Source organism: Bubalus bubalis, chromosome 13, assembly GCF_019923935.1.
Source record: "Bubalus bubalis isolate 160015118507 breed Murrah chromosome 13, NDDB_SH_1, whole genome shotgun sequence".
NCBI classification, from domain to species: Eukaryota; Metazoa; Chordata; class Mammalia; order Artiodactyla; family Bovidae; genus Bubalus; species Bubalus bubalis.
Genome location: NC_059169.1, coordinates 71290225 through 71313452, shown reverse-complemented (window position 1 = coordinate 71313452; position 23228 = coordinate 71290225). Strand labels below are relative to the sequence as shown.

Below are 23228 nucleotides of genomic sequence, written 5' to 3'. Positions count from 1 at the left end.
GATACAAATATATTACATAACTAATATAACCAAGAAATACACAATTGAAACAGATTTTTCTAACCAAATTATCAAAATCTAAACAATCACTTCCCCTCTTAATCAACGATTAATGAGATAGTTAAAATGGATATGCCAGTGCATTACTGGTTGGATGTTAAACCTGTCCCTGATACAAGTTTAGAATATTTAAACCTTTGAAAATTTGATATAAGCTATGAGCCTTCTGTCTAAAAGAGACATACATGCATATGCCCTCAGACTTGGGAAGCCTATTTCCTAGGAGTCTGTGGACCCCAGAATAAAAAATTCTGTTTTAAGTAAATTTTTTTTGTTTAGCCTTTCTACTGTGTTTTAATTTTTTGTTTAATAAAACCTTTGAATTGAAAAATAATGTAATTCAAGACTTACTGTTTCATTCCTAAGTTATTTTTCTTTCATTTTTAGGAAGTATGTCTCAGAGCCTGGATACTGGAACAGATCTATCCTTCCCATGGATTCTGAATGTATTTAACTTAAAAGCTTTTGATTTTTACAAAGTGATTGAAAGTTTCATCAAAGCGGAAGCCAACCTGACCAGAGAAATGATTAAACATTTAGAACGATGTGAACATCGAATCATGGAGTCCCTTGCATGGCTCTCAGTAAGTAACTAGTTAAAGATATTCATATGCATATGGATAACAGTTATCTGTTAGTGAGATATATTTGTTAAAATTTACCTCGAGCAAATATGCGATTTAATGAATAATATGATTTCCAAGTAGAGCCCAAGAATCAAGTGGAATATTATCAATAGAATGCTGTCTTTGAGCTCTCCAGACTATCTCATATAGGAATTTATTATGAATTGCTTTTCTTAAAGCTTGGCACTTCAAAACAAAGCAGAATTCTGTAAAGTATTTGGGAACTTTATTTAAAGTAGGAGTGTCAGGTTTGAAAATTTAAGTGTCTGGTCTTAAATTTCAACAGAATAATTAAAAAAAAAATTGACAGGCTATTGAGATGATTTAAAAGTGCAGATTTTTATTTCAATTTAATTTGATTTTTTTTGGTCCCATCGTTAAAGATAATCTAAAATCTACACAGGTGTAGTTATTGCTTATAGCATTGTATGGACAAAAAGAATATTCTAGGTAGTCTATTTATAGCATATAAGCTATTGATAAAGCTTTATTTAAATAAAGATTATATCTCCTATATAGTAATAATAAAACATTTATATGCAGTTCTTCTGTTATGCTCTTTAAATCTTCATAGTTGGGCAATACTTTGTTAATCATCAGGTTTGTAGATTGATATACAGTTGGTTTCTTTTGAAACTGTTGCATGCTAAGCTTACATCTTTTCATTTACATCAGCATATGGAAATGACAGTGAAAAAATTAAGGCTTTAGTTATATTAGAATCTTAATCTTCATGTAATCATAGTTTTAAATTTTTTTATATTTTAAAAATGTAATGGCTAAGAGATAACTTGTTTCTTCATGCTTTTCTTGTATTGCTGTATAGACAGAGTGGATAGAAAAGGAGAGAAGTAGGGGAAGTTGATAGACATTGTATTGCTATGATTGAATTGGGTAAGTCTTTTATACAAAAGCTTCTGCTTTGTTAAAAAAAAAAAGGAGTAGTTAGGAGAAAACTCTCAGAATCTGGGGGTTCAATGAAAGTAGCAAAAATAAATACATAGATCAATAAACAAAATAAATAGATAGAGTACTTTTCAGAGGATGCCATGCCGCTTTTCCTAGAAATTGAAATCAAGACATGACTGTATCATCTGAAAGTGACTATTCTTATTTCTTTTATAGGACTTTATTTCTATCGATACACATCTGCTATATGCCAAGCATTGAGGTAGATATTGTGAGGATATAGAAAAGACACGAGCTCTGAAAATTATGGAGGAAGTAGTAGAAATTTACTGTTGAAAATTCCTTGTGTTCAAGCCTGTTTAGTTCAGTTACTGGTATTCTAGGATTCTAAACAATATTCTTTTATTTTTGAGAATTTTTGGAGGAAAAGTAACATGTACAAAGTCTGGTCAAGGGTACAGTTTTTTAATAATAGAGTAGTGTGGACTTCATAAGCCTCTGAATTTAAATTTTAACTTTGGTATTTCTAGGGGATGAGATTATAGGCTACTTTTGGTTAAATTTTCAAAAAATCAATACAGACTGCTGTTTTAATCATAAACAGAACAGAGTGGTGGTGGGTAACTATGAACATAAGTCATGCCACACAACATAATATGTGAGTCTTTCCTGTGAGAATAATTAACATTTTAGAGAGTAGGCATACTATAGATAAATTTGAGCTTTCACAGACTTGGATTTTTTTCTTTATTGAAGTATAACGTATATACAGAAAAGCATATATCACAAGTTATAGTACAAAGGATTTTTTACAGATAGAATGTACCCACGTTACTAAATATATAGATCAAGAATCAGAGCAATTGAGCACACCTATGATACCAAAATCCAGATCAAGAATCAGAGCAAACCTGCTTGGTTTTTTGATTCTGTATTACAGTCAGAATCTCTCCTTGAACTGAAGGTATTTATGAGAACATACTCACAGGGAAACATCAAGTGAGATACTACTTACTTTACTCATTGGTAATTTAATGAAAGAAAGAACATATTGTATTTTGTTTATTTTTTTACTTTACAATATTGTATTGGTTTTGCCATACATCAACATGAATCCACCATGGGTGTACACGTGTTCCCAATCCTGAACTCCCCTCCCCCTCCCACCTCCCTCCCCGTACCATCCCTCTGGGTCATCCCAGTGGACCAGCCCCAAGCCTCCTGTATCCTGCATCAAACATGGACTGGCATTCTTATATGATATTATACATGTTTTAATGCCATTCTCCCAAATCCTCCCCCTACTCCCTCTCCCACAGAGTCCAAAAGACTGTTCTGTACATCTGTGTCTCTTTTGCTGTCTCGCTTACAGGGTTATCGTTACCATCTTTCTAAATTCCATTTATACGCATTAGTATACTGTATTGGTGTTTCTCTTTCTGGCTTACTTCACTCTGTATAATCAGCTCCAGTTTCATCCACCGCATTAGAACTGATTCAAATGTATTCTTTTTAATGGCTAAGTAATACTCCATTGTGTATATGTACCACAGCTTTCTTATCCATTCATCTGCTGATGGACATCTAGGTTGCTTCCAGGTCCTGGCTATTATAAACAGTGCTGCGATGAACATTGGGGTACTCGTGTCTCTTTCAATTCCGGTTTCCTTGGTGTGTATGCCCAGCAGTGGGATTGCTGGGTCATAAGGCAGTTCTATTTCCAGTTTTTTAAGGAATCTCCACACTGTTCTCCATAGTGGCTGTACTAGTTTGCATTCCCACCAACAGTGTAAGAGGGTTCCCTTTTCTCCACACCCTCTCCAGCATTTATTGCTTGTAGACTTTTGGATAGCAGCCATTCTGACTGGTGCGAAATGGTACCTCATTGTGGTTTTGATTTGCATTTCTCTGATAATGAGTGATGTTGAGCATCTTTTCATGTGTTTATTGGCCATCTGTATGTCTTCTTTGGAGAAATGTCTATTTAGTTCTTTGGCCCATTTTTTTATTGGGTCGTTTATTTTTCTGGAATTGAGCTGCAGGAGTTGTATTTTGAATGGGGAAAGGGTTGAGTACCTTTATTGCACAGTCTTGAGAAATACTAAATCAAGAACAGAATAACTTTAAGAAGGCATAAGCACACTTCTGTTTTTTTTTTTAATCCCAGAGAGATTAACAGGCGATATATGAATATAAAATGCTAAACAATCTATTGAAAAACCTAGTGAAATCTTGTCCTCTGGAAATCTGGAAGATTAGGTGTGGTTTAAAATGAACCATGCCTAAGGATTGGACCAAAAGACTCACAGACGTTTAGGCCTCTTAAATCTGTTAAGCAGTTTATCATGCCAGTAGATGATGAGGTGAGATTTGGATATTTTACTTTCAGTATATTCAGACTGTGTTGGATTTTTTTTCAGTAAAATCTTTGTCAACCGAAATAGACCAGGTAGTTTATTCTCTAAATGGTCTCTTTTGTGGACTTCTGTGGATTTTTCCTCTTGATCTACCCACTTCTGTGGCTACCTTAATACTGTTTCTCTCACAGCCACCAGAGAAATTTTTTTATAAATGCAGAACAACTCTCATGATGCTAATTCCTCAGATGAAAAATCTTTTGTAGGGGACCTGTGCCTCTGGTAATATGGAGGGAGACCATACCATATGACTCCTCACAAAAAAATACAACTATAAAACCTGTGCACACTCAGTTGTGCCTGACTCTTTGAGACCCCATGGACTGTAGCCTACCAGGCTCCTCTGTCCATTAGATTTTCCAGACAAAAATACTGGAGTGGGTTGCCATTTTCTTCTTCAGGGGATCTTCCTGATCCAGGGTTCGAACCCACAGCTTCTATGTCTCCCAATTTGCAGGCAGATTCTCTTCCACTGAGCTACCAAAGGAATTGCCTGAAGTCACTGACCTTTTAGAGCAGACAGCCTAGTTAAGAAATGGAGTAGGGGTGCTGTGGGCCTGGGTAGGAAGCTTTTAGCCTAGGGCTGGGAGGTATAGGGGGAAACAAAATGGCTGCCTGAGGAGGCCTTACAAATAGCTGTGAAAGAAGAGAGGCAAAGCAAAGGAGAAAAGGAAAGATATACCCATTTGAATGCAGAGTTCCAAAGAATAGCAAGGAGAGATAAGAAAGCCTTCCTCAGCGATCAGTGCAAAGAAATAGAGGAAAACAACAGAATGGGAAAGACTAGAGATCTCTTCAAGAAAATTAGAGATACCAAGGGAATATTTCATGCAAAGATGGGCTCAATAAAGGACAGAAATGGTAGGGACCTAACAGAAGCAGAAGATAGTAAGAAGAGGGGGCAAGAATACACAGAAGAACTGTACAAAAAAGATCTTCACGATCCAGATAATCACAAAGATGTGATCACTCACACTTAGCTAGAGCCGGACATCCTGGAATGTGAAATCAGGTGGGCCTTAGGAAACATCACTACGAACAAAGCTAGTGGAAGTGATGGAATTCCAGTTGAGCTATTTCAAATCCTAAAAGATGATTCTGTGAAAGTGCTGCACGCAATATGTCAGCAAATTTGGAAGACTCAGCAGTAGCCACAGGACTGGAAAAGGTCAGTCTTCATTCCAATCCCAGAGAAAGGCAATGCCAAAGAATGCTCAAACTACTGCACAATTGCACTCATCACACATGCTAGTAAAGTAATGCTCAAAATTCTCCAAGCCAGGCTTCAGCAATAAGTGACCTGTGAACTTCCATATGTTCAAGCTGGTTTTAGAAAAGGCAGAGGAACCAGAGATCAAATTGCCAACATCTGCTGGATCATTGAAAAAGCAAGAGAGTTCCAGAAAAACATCTATTTCTGCTTTATTGACTATGCCAAAGCCTTTGACTGTGTGGATCACAACAAATGGTGGAAAATTCTGAAAGAGATGGGAATACCAGGCCACCTGACCTGCCTCTTGAGAAACCTGTAAGCAGGTCAGGAAGCAACAGTTAGAACGGGACATGGAACAACAGACTGGTTCCAAATAGGAAACGGAGTATGTCAAGGCTGTATATTGTCACCCTGCTTATTTAACTTATATGCAGAGTACATCATGAAAAATGCTAAGCTGGAGGAAGCACAAGCTGGAATCAAGATTGCCAGGAGGAATATCAATAACCTCAGATATGCAGATGATACCACCCTTATGGCAGAAAGTGAAGAAGAACTAAAGAGCCTCTTGATGAAAGTGAAAGAGGAGAGTGAAAAAGTTGCCTTAAAGCTCAACATTCAGAAAACTAAGATCATGGCATCCAGTCTCATCACTTCATGACAAATAGATGGGGAAACAGTGGAAACAGTGGCTGACTTTATTTTTCTTGGCTCCAAAAGCACTGCGGATGGTGATTGCAGCCATGAAATTAAAAGACGCTTACTCCTTGAAAGGAAAGTTATGACCAACCTAGACAGCATATTAAAAAGCAGAGACATTACTTTGCCAACAAAAATCCGTCTAGTCAAGGCTATGGTTTTTCCAATAGTCATGTATGGATGTGAGAGTCGGACTATAAAGAAAGCTGAGCACTGAAGAATTGATGCTTTTGAACTGTGGTGTTGGACAAGACTCTTGAGAGTCCCTTGGACTGCAAGGAGATCCAACCAGTCCATCCTAAAGAAGATCAGTCCTGGGTGTTCATTTGAGGGACTGATGCTGAAGCTCCAATACTTTGGCCACCTGATGCAAAGAGCTGACTCATTTGAAAAGACCCTGATGCTGAGAAAGATTGAGGGCAGGAGAAGGAGACGATAGAGGATGAGATGGTTGGATGGCATCACCGACACAATGGACATAGGTTTGGGTGAACTCCGGGAGTTGGTGATGGACAGGGAGGCCTGGCATGCTGTGGTTCATAGGGTCACAAAGAGTCGGAAAGGACTGAGTGACTGAATTGAACTTAACTGAGTGCCAGTGGGAAAATCTCAGGCTTTCTGACTAGGGAAACTGGAAAATTGAAACAATCATGGACTGTTGCCTGCCAGGCTCCTCTGTCCATGGAATTCTCCAGGCAAAGTTACTGGTATGGGTTGCCATTCCTTTCTCTGGGGGATCTTCCTGACCCAGACATTGAACCCAGCTCTCCTGAATTGCAGGCAGATTCTTTACTGACTGAACAACCAGGAAGCCTGTCTCAAAGTGGCTTTAGTGAAAGGCAAAAGATGTGACTTGAAACAGAAGCTGCTGGTGAATAAACAGTTTACAGCTCAAGTTCAGTAAAAATAATCACCTGCTTTAAGACAAAGAAACAAAAAATACTCATTTGAGAAAAATAGCAGAATCCAGAATCTTTACAACTTAAACATTTACGGTGTTCAGGATACAGTTCTGTAATTATCCAGCATGCAAAGAGGGTCAAAGGAATCAAATGTATGTTTTTAGTGTGGGAATTTTAAGTAATTATTTGATGCCTGCAAGGCTCTCTTTTAGAAGCTTTGTCTCTTCCTTTTTTCTTATCAGCAGTTTAAAGTGTGGTCTGTGATCCCCTGGTGATCCCGGAAAGCATTTTAGGGGATCTGGAATGTGAAAGCTATTCTCATATTACTGTTAGATGTTATATCTCTTTTTCACTCTGTTGACATTTATTGCAAAACTTTTGGAACCTTTGCACCGGATTAGAGCAGTAGCATCAAAGTGTTTGTGGGTTGTTTTTTTTTTTTCTTCAGCTTTTTATTTTGTGTTTGGGTATAGCTGATTAACAATGTTGCGGTAGTTTCTGGTGAACAGCGAAGGGGTTCTGGTGATCAGCCACACATATGCTTGTATCCATTCTGCCCCAAAGTCCCCTCCCCTCCAGGCTTGTGGTCACTGTATTCTTCACCACCACAAACTCCCAGTTAAAAAGAACAAAGCAAAACATGCCTGTTGTCATTTAAAAACATCAATGATGAGCCAGTTAAAAGTATTTATTTTATATAATCTCTATTCTCAAGTACAGTGTGGTTGAAAGCAACTAACAATAAATGTTGCCAATGATAAGTTTTGAGTTCTCAAGGGAAAATTAGAATTTTGATAATCTTGTATTCACTGTAAGCAGACTAGCTTCCCAATACATCAAAGACTTTTCTGATGAATTCAGTGGTAGTATTAGTACATGTGATTGTTTAACATTACACAAAGAGATTCATCAGCATTGTAAGATCTATGTAATTCAGTGAACTGTTGTTTCCAAATGACCAGTGCATCATGCTATAAAATCATTTATGAGTAAGAAGTTTATTCAGAGTTTAAGGTCTTTGATAGATAGATCAATGGTTTTTAAGGTCTCAGAATGTGGTTTAATTCATGAATTAAAATTCATGAAACTTAAAATTCAGTGAAAATTAAAATTCATGAAAATTGCTTCCAGTTTCACATTGCAGTTAACCTTTAAGAAACTACTGCTTGTTGAGTTTTAGGGTAGTGTCAAAAAAGAGTACCCCTTATTATCTGAAAAGTCTATTAAAATACTTCTCCTTTTTTCGACTACATATTGTGTGAGGCCAGATATTCTTATACTTCAAACAGACAACACATTTCAGTGAAGCAAATACAGAAGCAGATATGAGAATTCAGGTCTCTTCTATAGGCTAGATATTAAAGGGATTTGCAGGATTGTAACCTCTGCCACTGTTGTAATTTTTTGTTTATTTAGGGAAGTAGAGTTAGGCTTCATGAAAATGTTAGCTCTGTTAACACATAGAAAGCTTCAGTTCACTTCAAGTCAGTCGCTCAGGCACATCTGACTCTGCAGCACTGGACTGCAGCACTCCAGGCCTCCGTGTCCATCACCAATTCCTAGAGCTTCCTCAAACTCATGTCCATAGCAAGCTTATTTTGGTTATTTCAGATAAATTGCCTTCTTAAATTTTTTCAGTTTTAATTACACTTGAGTTCAGTTCCGTCTCTCAGTTGTGTCCGACTCTTTGCGACCCCATGAATCGCAGCATGCCGGGCCTCCCTGTCCATCACCAACTCCCGGAGTTCACCCAAACTCATGTCCATCGAGTCGGTGATGCCATCCAGCCATCTCATCCTCTGTCACCCCCTTCTCCTCCTGCCCTCAATCCCTCCCAGCATCAGGGTCTTTTCCAATGAGTCAACTCTTCGCATGAGGTGGCCAAAGTATTGGAGTTTCAGCTTCAGCATCAGTCCTTCCAGTGAACATCCAGGACTGATCTCCTTTAGGATGGACTAGTTGGATCTCCTTGCAGTCCAAGGGACTCTCAAGAGTCTTGTCCAACACCACAGTTCAAAAGCATCAATTCTTCAGTGCTCAGCTTTCTTTATAGTCCAACTCTCACATCCATATATGACCACTGGAAAAAACCATAGCCTTGACTAGATGGACCTTTGTTGGCAAAATAATGTCTCTGCTTTTGAATATGCTATCTAGGTTGGTCATAACTTTTCTTCCAAGGAGTAAGCGTCTTTTAATTTCATGGCTGCAGTCACCATCTGCAGTGATTTTAGAGCCCCCCAAAATAAAGTCTGACACTGTTTCCACTGTTTCCCCATCTATTTCCCATGAGGCGATGGGACCAGATGCCATCATCTGAGTTTTCTTAATTAACTTTAAATTAAGATTTAATTATTAGCACAGTTATATTGCATGTGTACTAAGTCATTTCAGTGGTGTCCAACATTTTGTGACTCTATGGACTGTAACCCACCAGGCTCTTCTGTCCCAGGGGTTCTCAAATACTGATAGACACACTCACATGAACAAAAACTTTTGGGTCCTCAATAATTTAAGAATGTTACAAGACGCTGAGTCCAAAATATTTTGAGAATACTTTCCTTATATTCTTTTCTCGATTCTGACTTCTCTGTTTACTATTACTCACACATCCGTGTTTGTCTCTGCCTGTCTCTGAGTCTTTGTTTACTTCATAGGCTCCACCTGAAATGCTTTCCCCTTTTTATTTACCACATTTTCAGGTCTACTTCCACTTTGCCTTTTGAGACCATCCTAAGTCTATAATCATTCTTTCCTCCTTTGCAGTCTTACAGTGTTGATCAATACTACTTCCTGGTCATTTATAAACTTTGTATCTTATTACATGTGTGTGTTTCATTTTAAATGAGTTAATGTATGGGAAAAGCACTTGGAACAGCATCTCTGGCTTTGTATTATAAAATATGGCAGTTAATTACAGGAGTGAGAATGAAGGACAGAGAAAGGGTCAACTTATGACATTAAGGTAGTGTCATTCATTAAAGATAGCCGGAATTGAATGAGATTTCCTTAGGAGGTGAAATTTGATTATGTTGAGTTTGCCTGTAGATCATCAAGTAAAGGTGTCAAGAGGCAGTTGGGTATGTGTGTCTGGAGTTTAGGAAAGAAATTCTAGGCCAGGAATAGAAACCCGAGAGCTGCTGGCACATATGTAATAACAGACATTACCACCTTTTATTGACAATTTATCTTGTGTCGCCCACACTATGGTGAGTACTTATCATCTCATTTGACTTTTATAATAATCCATGAGGTATTATTATTCTAAATGAGAGAAATAATGCTTAGAGAAGTTTAATAACTTGCCCTAAACCATATAAGCTAAACAGCGGAGCTTAGGGCTTGAACACAGGTCTCTCTGGCTCCAAAACTATAAATCCCTGTGTTTTACCAAATGACTAAAGTTTAAGAAATAGAATAAGGTCACTTAACAGGAGAGTGTAGTACAAAAAGAGAACGTAATTTAGGACAGAATCCTAAGGAGCACCAACAGTTAAGGGATAGACAGAAAACAGAAGCCTACAAAAGAGATCAAATCAAGGAATCCTCCTGTCACTAAGGAGAAATATCAGAAGTGGTGTCATAAAGAGAGAATGAAAAGGTCTGAGTGCTTGCTATTTCCGATACTGTGGGAAAAGTCAGTGGCAACTGAAGAGTGGCTATTAGTTTTGGCAACAAGGAAGCCGCTGGTGAAGGTAGCAAGGGCTGTCAGAAGAAGTGATGTGGGAGCAGGAGTAGATCTCAGTGGAATTTGTCTGAGGTATGAGTGAGAGATAACGTGGAGACAGTGGTTATAAATAGTTTCTACCAGTTTTATCTGTAAAGGAAAGTAAAGGTATAGCTGGAGGTATGTGAGGCAGCGGGATAATTATTTTTCAAGATGGGAAAGGAAGGATTAAATGTTGATAGAGACGAGTTATCTATTGCTGAATGGCACATTAGTGGCTTAAAACAATCATTTTATTTTGCTTATGATTCTGTGGGTCAGGAATCTGGGAAGAGTTAGACTGGACAGTTCCTCCCAGACCATGTGGAGTCAGCTGGTGTCTGGGGCAAGATTCACTACTAAAATGTTTCTTAGAAGTCTAGGACCTTGCTCCTGCCTGGTAAGTGCTGACCTCTCCCTTCCTTTCTTTTTTTTCCCCTCCTCATCTTATCCTCCTGAGTTCTCATATGAGAAACGGTGCATCTCATAGCATTCGACTGAAGTGACTTAGCAGCAGCAGCTTAGCATTTTTGGTTTTAAAGTAGTTGCCCTTCTTACAGAGCAGCTCTTTATCTCTAGTTTTAAGCAATTTGATTAAGATGTGCCTTAATTCAGTTTTTTTCCTGTTTCTCTTGCTTGGCGTTCTACTTTGAAATGTGGGCTTATAGATTTCATCAAATCTGGGGCCGTTATTTTCTCAAAATGTTTTTGTTGACTCCTCTCACCCCTTCCTGCAGGGATTCTGGTCACACATGTATTAGGTCACTTAAAATTGTCCCATTGCTCCCTGATGCTCTGGTTGTTGTCCCAAATGTTTTATTTCTGTTTCACTTGAAATTGTTTCTATTACACCTATGTCTTCATTAATTTTTTTCTTCTGAAATGTCTTATTTGCTATTAATTCCATCTACTCTGCTTTTAATCTTAGGTATTAGATTTTTCATCTCTAGACTCTGATTTGAATCCTTTTCTAAATCGTTCATATGTCTCTTCAGCATGTCTGTGCTTTCCTTTACATTCAACATCTGGAATATAGTTATAATAATTATTTTAAAGTCTCTGTCCACTAATTCTTACATCTATGTCTTTTTAGTACTGTCTATTGACTGATACTTCTCTTTTGAATGGTCTTTTTTTTTTTTTGGCTGCTTGGTAACTTTTTATTGGATGCCAGGCCTTGTGAATTTTACCTTAGTGGTCCTGGATATTTTCATATTCCTTTCACTATTCTTGTGTCTTGGGACACAATGTAGTTACTTGGGAGCGTTTGATCCTTTAAAGGCTTTTCTTGTTTCTAGACAAAGCCGGTCTTTAATCTTATGACTAATTTTCCCCCCGCTCTTGAGGCAGTCCCCTTCTAGGTGCTTTACCTGATGTCTCATACATTCCAAGGTTTTTCCAGACTGGCTGGTGGAAATCAGAACTCTTCTTGGCCCTGGTACAGCTCCTGGAGTGGTTCTGCCTCTTCCCATGCTTCTTTTCCTGGCCTCTGGTAGTTTGCATGCGTTGATCAGGACTGGGGTGAAGACCGAGAGTAACTCTCTGCAGACTCCTGGAGTGCTCTCTTTGCAGCTCTCTTTTCTGTGTAAGTCTCTCCTCTGCTACTCTGTCCTGCTAATTTTCCTAATTTCTCTGTCTTGAATTCTCAATTCTGTTTCTTCTAGCAGGGAGACCACTGAGGTCTATTTCCGTTTCTCCTCCCTGACTTGTAACCTGGGAACTCTCTCCAGGCAAAGGTGGAGCTTAAGCATTTGCTTCCCCCAACCCCAGGAATTACTGTCTTATACTGCTTGTCCTATTACTAGCCTGTACTCAGTGTCTGAAAACTATTATTTATGTTGTTTGATTTTGTAGTTAAGACAAATCTGGTCTCTGTTCCTTTATCACAGCCAAAAGAGTTATGTATAGTATTTAGTGATTGATAAAGATTTTTGAATATGTATACTTAAAGAATATTTAGGGTTTCATTTCTATTTTCCTGTATTAAATGCATCACATCTTCTGAATAATAGTATTTCAGAGGATACTTATTACACGGAGAATGTAAAAGTATTAGTAATTAATTGTTGTATTAAATTTTAATAAGTCATAAGAAAGCTGAGCCTCCTCTAAATGTTGTCAAATATAGCTGACTCATTAAATTGGATTCTATTGTTTTTTTGTTGTTTTTTTTTTTGCAGTCACTACACATCAGCAAGTTTCTTCATTCAGTTGCAAAAATATTGGACCAGAGCACTTTTATATAAGAAAAGATTAGAAATGTTTCCTTTTTCATTATTTTTCCAAAATTTAAATGAAGGTCTCTTTTATACATCAGTACAGTTGCAGTGAATAGCTTTTATTTTTAGAGTCCTGATTTAATGACACACTTGTAAACAAATTTTTAAGCTTCTTTGGTATTCTTTTGAAATGTCAAACTTGACAGGAAATGAACACAAAAGGGAGAAAAGCCTGTGGCTCTGAAAAAGCCAAAAAGGATATCTGTTGTGTATTTGGATGGTAGATCATTAACCTCTGGTGCACTTTGCACAATGGTTTTAGTATTTACCATTAGACGTTAGTTTTTTTCAACAGTTATATTTTACGAAGAGCAATGTCTCAGGAAGGCAAATGAATTGTAAGACAATGATTAAGCTGTATTTAACACTTAAAAAAAAAAGGATGGTGAGGTAATATGATGTCATATACTATATTTATATAGCAACCATGCTACTATAATGAAAAATGCTTTATGTTGGGTTTTTTAAAAGCTCCTCATGAGTTTTTTTTTAAGTAAGCATATATTTATATTTTTTCCAGTAAAACATTTTAGTTTTTAAAAATTTGATTCTTTCTGAAAACATCACTGTGGTTTTATAATGTTTCTCATTCTGACCCAGCATACTCCTAATTTCTTGCCCTTAATTCCCTTGTTTAAGTAGGTGCTTTCAAGTGATTTAGAATATTTGACTTTACCTTTCAAAGCTAAAATTATTTTGTTCTACATATACCTGTGCTTCCCAATATTTGTATTTTTACATTTTACTTTTCAAGTCATCGAGGCTTGAATACTAAACATTTTTTTCTTATTTTTCTCTGTAGTTTTATAGAGTCTTAATATAAAATGTTGCTGTTCAGTCGCCAAGTCTTGTGCAACTCTTTGCAACTCCATGGACTGCAGCACGTCAGGCTTTCCTGTCCCTCACCGTCTCTTGGAGTTTGCCCAAGTTCATGTCCATTGAATCAGTGATACCATCCAACCATCTCATTTTCTGTTGCCCTCTTCTCCTTCTGCCATCAGTTTTTCCCAGCATCAGAGTCTTTTCCAGTGAGTCAACTGTTTACATCAGGTGGCCCACGTATTGGAGCTCTAACTTCAGCATCTTTCCTTCCACAAGATTATTCACCGTTGATTTCCTTTAGGATTGACTGGTTTGATCTTGCTTTCCAAGGGACTCTCAAGAGTCTTCTCTAAGAAGTTCTCTAACCACAGTTCAAAAGCATCAGTTAAAGTTGATCAGTAATTATAAATACAAAAACAAACAAAAATTACCATGTGTCGTATTTATTTAGTATGTTAAATATCTATTTTCATTTACATTTTCCTAGATCATATCATTACCTTCTTACCTTGACCATGCTATTATAGACTCCTGCCTGGTCTCCCAGCTTTGGTACTACCCTGCATTCTATAGTTTGGTGCTGAATAAATATTCTTAAATGCTTTTTCATGCAATATTCCTGTTCAGAAACCCATAGTAGCTCCCCATTGCCATTAGATAAATGCAGCCTCTTTACTCTGATAATTGGACCTTGCTCTGCTGCTTCTGCTATGTTGCGTCAGTCGTGTCCGACTCTGCCACCCCATAGACGGCAGCCCACCAGGCTCCCCTGTCCCTGGGATTCTCCAGGCAAGAACACTGGAGTGGGTTGCCATTTCCTTCTCCAGTGCATGAAAGTGAAAAGTCAAAGTGAAGTCGCTCAGTCGTGTCCGACTCTTAGTGACCCCATGGACTGCAGCCCACCAGGCTCCTCCGTCCATGGGATTTTCCAGGCAAGAGCACTGGAGTGGGTCGCCAGTGCCTTCTCCGGACCCTGCTCTAGCCTTCTGCTATTCTTCAAGCACTCCCTATGTTTATTGTTGTTTTGGTTTGTTTTTCTTATTTTTTTTTTATTGGAGTATCCTTCCTTTGCAACATGGTGAAACACTGTGTTCAGAGAGTTCTTTGGTCTCTGGAGCAAACCACATTGACATAGTGAGAATGAGTATGGCCTAATGTGGGAATCAGAAGACCTGACATTTAGAGCCCAGCTCTTCCACGTGTAAGTTAATGTCTTTGACTTAGTTTCTTGCTTTGTAAATTGAGACAGACCAAAAAGATTTTAGTATTTCTAGCTCAAATATTTTATGATTCTACAAAACTATTTAAAAGTTGAGAATTATTTGCCACTGCTGAAGGTGTGCCACTACTTTAGATTGCTTCACAATGTATAAAATGTTGAAGAAACATTTTTCAAAAAAGGATAACAGAGAGGTCTCATTTCCCTGCTCTCCTTTACCTCAGTTTTTCCCAATTCTCTTTGGATTGTATCTGATACTTGTATATCAGTTATTTGAAAGGAATTATACTTGCCCCAGCGAGGTGTCTAATGACATGGGAAATAGCCCCTACCCTTAAAGAGGCTTGGAACCTATAGGAAAATAAATCATTGTGATATACTGTGAAATAAAATAAGCCATGAGGGTCAAAGGAAGGAGTGATCAATTGTAAGTGGATGGGAAAAAACTTAAACTGGGTGTGGAAATGTGGAAAGATATTTGGGGGAAAATTATGAACCACATTGGCAATGGTACATGAGTCCTGATTTAAGACTAGTAAATTAGTCTCAAAAGTCTGTTTTTAATCCTTTAAAAGTGAAGAGCTAGCTCTCTTGGTAAATGAGATTTTTTTTTTTTCCTCCACCCCTCTCCCCTCTTTTCTCGGTAAATGAGATATTGTACAAAAGTGAATATACAAGATAATTTTGTTGTTGTTCAATCACTAAGTCGTGTCTGACTCTTTGCAACCCCATGGATTGCAGCACACCAAGCTTCCCTGTCCTTCACTATCTCCTGGAGTTTGCACAGATTCATGTCCATTGAGTCAGTGATGCCATCCAGTCATCTCATCCTCCGTTGCTCCCTTCTCCTTGTGCCCTCAATCTTTCCCAGCATCAGGGTCTTTTCCAGTGAGTCAGTTCTTCCAATCAGGTGGCCGAAGTAGAGTTCAACTTTAGCATTAGTCCTTCCAATGAATATTCAGGGTTCAATTTTTTTTATGCACACTTTAAAATATATGTGTGTGTATATGTGTGCATGTGTGTAAACACACAGGTTTTTTGAGGGAAATAATTTTGAAAGAGAATATATATGCTTTCTTGTCTTCTTTGGCAGAGTATATTTAAAGTAATTTTACTTTTTGAGCTAGGGACATCATTATAGACATTACTGTATTATTCATGGGTGAGAGTGCCATTTGCTGCTGGAAAATTTTGTGCTCTTTACCCAGTGTTTTAATTTTTTTTTTCCTGCCTTACCCCTCCCTTTCCTTGTGAATTATTCTGTATTTCTCACAATTTCAGATTCTTTCAATCCGTAATGCCTGTTTTCTCTAACTTCCTCTCCTGAGCTAATTAAATCAGTATGTTCTATTGTAAATGCCCTTTGTGCTTTTGGGTTTTTGGCACAGTTGATATTGATAAAGTTCTTTTCTTCCTTCCAGGTGGAGGATTATTTTCTTAGGAGTGTTTTTCAAACTTTATTATGCATGGAGGTCTTATTAAAATAAATTTTCTTATCACGTGGTTCTAGGGCAGGACTTGAGATTCAGCATTTCTTACAGGCCCCCAGCTGGTTCTGATGTTGCTAGCCCATGGACCACTCTTTAGAGTGGCCAAATCCTAGATGACTTTACATGATTTTGACTTTAAAGTGAAGTACTCTGTTGGTTCTTTACACTGACTCCACAAAGTAGGTATAGGCGTGAGTCTAATTTCCCATATGAGGAGGAACCTGGGAATCTGTGTCCCAGCTAGCAGCTCATTAGCCATAGATGGAAGGCAGCTAATACTCCTTGACTAGTTGCAGTGTGCTATGCACCAAAAGTGTTTGTCTAATTTAATTGTCATAATAATCCTGTGATGTTGTTAATACTGTTTTCATTTTTCAAAAGTGGAAGCAGGCTCAGGAAAGTTAAGCAGTTTGTCTAGAGTCACCCACTTGGCATATGAACCCAGATTGGTTTGATTCCAAATTCCATGTTAGTCTAGTAAAGTTCTCCTTTCATTGTACCACATTATTTCTGTTTATTCATTCACACTGTTTTTATTACCACTGTAGCATGTAGTCCAGCATGCTGCTGCTGCTGCTGCTGCTGCTGCTGCTAAGTCGCTTCAGTCGTGTCAGACTCTGTGCGACCCCATAGACGGCAGCCCACACGCTCCCCATCCCTGGGATTCTCCAGGCAAGAACATTGGAGTGGGGTGCCATTGCCTTCTCCATAATCCAGCATAGGAGACAGTATAAAATTTTATTCTAAATGAAAAAAATAGCATGTACGTTTTTTATCTCGAGTAACAAGGTGACTGTTTTGCCCTGGAGCTAGTCGGTACTGGAAACGGGAGAAAATGCAGCCCTTGTGAGGCCCTCCTTTGTGTGGTGTGCTGTCACTGTTGATCTACTAGATTCCTCAGAAGAAAAGATTAGAAGACTTTACAAAAGGAGAAAACGAGATTTAAAAAAAAAGAAGTTACTAGTGCATGTGTATGTTTCATTTATGTAACTCTCTGAATGATATTTTAATATAGTAATATAAGTATTTTTTAAATCTGCAGTTATATATATAGTTTAGGGTTGAGAAAATTAAATATTTGAATCAACTCTCAGGGACATTGAAGGGAAGGGTGAGAGTGAGGTGAAATGGAAAACTAGATCTCTTTATAGATTGAAATGTTAAAACTGAGTTCTTTCTGGGTTTTAAACGAAAAATTTCAGGTATGCCTAACATCTTCTGTAAGAATGAAAAAATGTAAAGTCCAAGAATGAAAAATAAAGAAAGGCAATATCTTAGAAATAAAATTTTTGATAGGGACCTTGTGTTCTACTAGTGAAGTAGTCTAGAGAGAAGTTAAAAAAAATACAGATATACAGAAAAAGCACAAAAATAAGGATAGTTACTTAGTTCATATGAACAATTATCCACTGAAATGCGAATAAGTGATTGCTTTATAAAGCTCTAAGTAAGCTCAATTTAATAAAATAACTTCTTCATAATTGAACCATTGAAGAAGCAGTGAGGCATTAAATGGTTTATTTATGTGGTTCTTTATATGTTAAAAAACAACAAACAGAAAACCCAAAGAAACTGAGATAGATAACTGTTATAAATTGTTCCACATCTTCTCCTGTATTGAATGTTTATGTGAACCTGAGTTCTTGATCCAGATCTGTTTATGGTTTTAAACATAAAATTTTTTCCATATCTAGACCTTTGTTCAAGTGCCATCTTGTCTTGAGCCTGGGGCTTGACTCCTCAGTGTGTTCTTTTCTCTAGGCACTGGTCTCTTTTTTTAATCTTTGTAACACCCTGACACACGTGAGAAACTGCTCGAGTTCACTGTGGAGGAAAAGTATTCATGACTTGTCCATTCATGTCTCCCTTCCCCTCCCCCATTATCCATATGACACATTCTCCTTGTTCATGAATTGGCACAAAGGACTAAAGAAATTCAAGAACATAAAACATCTCAAACTCAGAAATGTCCCTTAGGTAGCTCACAGAAACTTACTTTAGGAAGCAGTGCTTGTAAGAAGCTCATCACTAGCTTCTTTGGAATCTGATCATCATGCAGACCTACATCAAAATGACCCTCACTTATGCATATTGCATTCTAGTGTAGAAGTGATGATAGGTAACATTCAGCACTGTTAAAAGTGCTGAAATGTGTTCACTCATTTACTTTGCACAAATGTATGAAGTAGATACTCTCATTATCACCACTTCATGGATGAAAAATTGGAGGCACAGAGAGATTAAGAACGTTTCCCCTATCCACAAAACTAAGTTGATAGCAGAGCTAGAATTTTGACTCAAACTGTCTTGGTCCCAGAGACTGTACTTTTAACCTTTGTGCTGCCTCGTGGTGTATATTAATTTACCACCAGGTGTATGCACTGTTGTGATTAGTTTCTTTATTCATGTTTTATCTGTGTTTGTGTCACTGTGCTATAGCAGATCCTTCTGTCTGGATTTTGGTGTCACCATATCCCATTTAATCTTCCCAGAAGATAAACATTGCTGTTCCTGTTTGACAGACAAGAAAAAGCTGAGGTTCATTCAGAGATGCCATATAACTTTCTTGGTGTGATTCTCAGCAAGTTATGTGCCTGTAGCTCAGACTGTATTTTCCTCATCTGTAAAATGGGCATGATAATACTTATCAGGGTTGCCATGAGGAATAAATGTACATTTATGAGAATGGTACCTTTTAGAAACATCACAATTAATCATTAGTTTTCTTTAGTTCATTTTCTCTACTATACAGTGATTTCCTAAGAACAGAGGACTGAGAACACAGTTAAACAGTATTGGATCTGTTTGTCCTGGCTTACAAGTATGTAGAAATTTTCTCTTCTGACGTACCTCTGTCTCTCTCACTGCCTTCTCAGGATGGAATAAGTTCAGGGAAAAAGAGGTGTAACTGAACTCCAGCATTGTTAAATGTGGGCAGTGTCCTCTGTTACACTGCCGTTGGAGTTTGTTGTGCTGCTTTAGTTGTGAATCATGTCACTAATTACCCTGAGGTCAGTGCTCAGTAGTCAAGTACAAACAAGAGAAATGGCAATTGTAAAAGAATAGCTTGGAAATATCCTCTGTACTTAACCTGTTGAAAGGGAAGCACTTGTACTCTTGTTCAGAGAGTCTTCTATAAGGTCATGATGTTAGAAAATTACCTGAATATAGTCCAAGAATTTTCAGTCTCTAAACTAGTGTCATGTCATATCCTAACTGTAATAGTGAGGAAGGACTCTGGAATCTGGATGTGCAAGGAACACAAAAATAGAGGTATCTTATGAGATCTCAGTTCTATTTAGTGTAGTTTCTGAATTCCTCCAGCAAAATCAGAAGCTGTTATTAATAGTGAGTTTAATAAAATTTTAGAACCACTCTAGGGCAATTGTTCTTAAACCGTGTAAGTTCAGTTACTTTTAATTAAAAAATAGAACCAACTTTTTGACATCTATCTTTTCCAGATTTTTATGTCATGTTTTAAAAACTAAACTGTCACAACCTAGTCTGTTTTAAAATGAATTCAAGTGGCCTTTGCATATGTGGCTGTATTAATTTGCATATTGGTTCTTAATCTTTTCTGCTACTGTCAGAAATAGAAAAATATCACAGGTGTTTTTGGTGTCTTCCTGTACATGCTAGATTTAGAACACGATAAGAAAACTTAAAATAGGAAACAGCTGTGTTTTGTGTCTCACTCTTTCAAAAAAAATTTTTTTATTGTTCTTGCTCAGTTTCAGCCTCCATTAAGTTACAACAGATAATTTCTCTTTAAGATTTTTATTATACTCTTTAAGAATTCTCAAAAACTAACATACTGCACTGTGTATATGTGTTGTAATTTATTCAACCAATTTTCTCTGCTTGGACATCTAGGGAATTTTCAGTGTTTTCCAGTTTCAAATAATACTGCATCATGTACATATATATATATTTTATATTATGAATATAGTCATATTAATATATGAATATAAATAATATATATTCATATATAATAATATATTCATATGAATATATGAATAAAATGTATATTTATATTATTATATGAAAGTATGTCTTCAAGGTAAATACCTAGAAATCAGAATGCTGGGTTAAAGGATAAGAGTGAGTGAGTGAGTGTGTGTGCGTGTACGTGCACCAAATTCCCACCCATTAGCATTACACCGTTTTATTTCCCACCAGCAGTATATGAATGTTATCAATTTCTCCACAGGACTGCTAACTTAATTTTTCCAAGTAACACACATTAAAATAGTCTTCCTACTCATCATCACCATCATTTCAAAAAGAAAGCATTTTAATAAGGGGGAAAGGACATAATCAAAATAGAGGATAAGAGAATCTCTTTAAAATTAAATGAAATAAATATAGCTCCTATTGTGATTGTTTTTTTCTTTTTCCTGAGGTTAAATGCATATCTTTACTATAATCAGAGGGATGGGAGTTTTTCGAAATGCATACTCGTGTCTTTCCTTCTACTTGGAATCCTTCAGCAAGCCCCCCGTCTCCTCAGAGCTTGCCATGGCTGTATCATGGCTTATGAGGGATCTCAGCCCTCCATCTCCAGACACTGTGGATTTGGTTTAATCCTTTCAACATACCAGGTTCTCTCCAAGGAGGCCTTTGCATCTGCTACTCCCTTTACCACCATTAAAGGAGTAGACAAGTCAAAAAAAAAACTCTTACCTGACTCTACCTTAACTTGTTATGTGACCTTATGAAGTTACTTGGCCTTTTACTTCTTCCATTTCTTCTACCTAAGATAAATAAGTTGTATAAATGACCCCTGGACTCTTTCAGTTTTAAATTATGAATTTCCCACCAGTCATTTTGATAGGAACATAATGAAACTCAACACATTCACCCTGTGACTAATAACTGTAACGTGGCCATAAAAGCACATATTTGTTTCTCATTCTATTTTATTTCCATAGGTTATTCCTATTTTTATTTAGGTAAAATTGGTATATAACATTATATAAATTTCATGTGTGCCCCACTGCAGTCTGACAGCTGTATACACTATGAAAAAAGAGATCATCACCAAAAACCATTGATCACCATACAATAGATGCCCTTCACCAATTCACCTACCCCTCAGCTCTTATGTTCTAGTAATCACTATCTGTTCTCGGTATCTACAAGTTTTTGTTTTTTAAATTCATTTGTTTTGTTTTTTTAGATTCTACACAAGTGAAATCATTTGCTATTTTTCATCTGACTTATTTCATTTAGCATAATGCTTCCTGGATCTATCCATGTTGTTGAAAATGGCAAGGTTTTTTTTTTTTTTTTTTTATGACTGAGTACCATTTATTCAAACAAATATATAACAGACTCTTTATTCATTCATCTGATGATGGGCTGTTAGGTGGTTTCCATATCTTGGCTATTAAAAATAATGGTACAATGACCATAGGAATGTATATATCTTTTCTAGTTAATGTTTTCATATTCTTCAGATAAATACTTAGAAGCGGAACAGCTAGATCATGCGGTAGTTCCATTCATAATTTTTTGAGGCATCTCATGCTGTTTTCCACAGTTGTACCAATTTACATTCCCAGCAGCACTGTGGGAGGGTTCTCTTTTCTTCTTATACTCACCAACACTGTTAGTCCTTCTCGAGAATAGTCCTTCTAACAGGTATGCAGTAATATCTCATTGTTGTTTTAATTAGAGATGTTGAATATATTTTCACATTCCTACTGGCCATAAATATGTCAATTATTTTCATAAAGTATTGCTTGAATCTATATAAAGCAAATTTTGAGTTTGAAAACCATTAATTAAATTTGTGAATTATCTCTGCTTCTGGGGTCCTGCATCTTGAATTCTGTTTTGGCCACTGCTTTTAGCACTGGTAATTTTGCTCTCCTTTAAGGAGTTACTGAAATAAATCTTTTTAAGAGATGGAAGAAGGAGAAAGACTTGTTAGAAAAGTTTGCCTGGAGTTAATTTCATATTCTTTTATTATACTGGTTTATTGCCCTGTTTAAGTGACATTCTTTATACTTTTATAAAATTGACTGTCAAAAAAATTGGTAGCAGACATCATGAAAAAAATGAAAGAGATAAAAGAAATTTAAGAACTAGTGATTTTAGGATAGTGTAATGTTGACCTCTGGAAAATGTTGCTATTTAAGAAATATTGTTGATCATTAAATACTCTGGTTGATTTAAATATGTTGTGTCTTTACATTTATCCATTCATTCTTTTAAATTTGGAGCTTATTTTTTAGAAGTCATAAGTGGATTATTTGGTTTTCAGGACAGCTCAAAATAACTTTTTAAAAATAATTTCCCTTAGGATTTCCTTAAGATTCATCTACTAGTAGGCACTGTTTTTAAAATGTTATATATAAAAGGGTCATATCTTCCCTCATTTGTGATATCTGGAGTTGGATGTGGCATGCAGGTATTAAAAAGTTCTTGAGTGGTGAAAGTGAAAGTGAAAGTGAAGTCGCTCAGTCGTGTCCGACTCTTTGGGACCCCATGGACTGTAGCCTACCAGGCTCCTTCCTCCATGGGGTTCTCCAGGCAAGAGTACTGAAGTGGGGTGCCATTTCCTTCTCCAGGGGATCTTCCCTACCCAGGGATCAAACCCAGGTTTCATGAATTTCAGGCAGACGCTTTAACCTCTGAGCCACCAGGGAAGTCTTGAGTGTTGGGAGATAGTAAATAAAGATCAGTCCGCAGGGCAGGAGTTAATACAGTGATGAAAGACTGGGTACCTTGTTCATCAGAGGTCTAAAATTGCAGTTGCCTCAGATTCTTGCTAGCTGCATACCAGTTATAAGTTAAATGTTTCTCAGTTGGGTTTATGAAATTTGCTGATGTTCCATTTTCTATTCCTCAAGTGAGTCACTAATTCTTTAAATACCAATCC

At 37.1% G+C, this 23228-nt stretch overlaps 1 protein-coding gene across 1 annotated transcript in view; it reads left to right on the top strand.

Moving 5' to 3' along the window:
* RB1 (RB transcriptional corepressor 1) overlaps positions 1–23228 on the top strand; it is a 117871-nt gene that overhangs the window by 57407 nt on the left and 37236 nt on the right. Inside the window, exon 17 of the mRNA XM_025263244.3 lies at positions 448–644. Coding sequence (XP_025119029.2) covers positions 448–644 — 197 coding nt within the window. The remainder of the gene's footprint in view (positions 1–447; positions 645–23228) is intronic.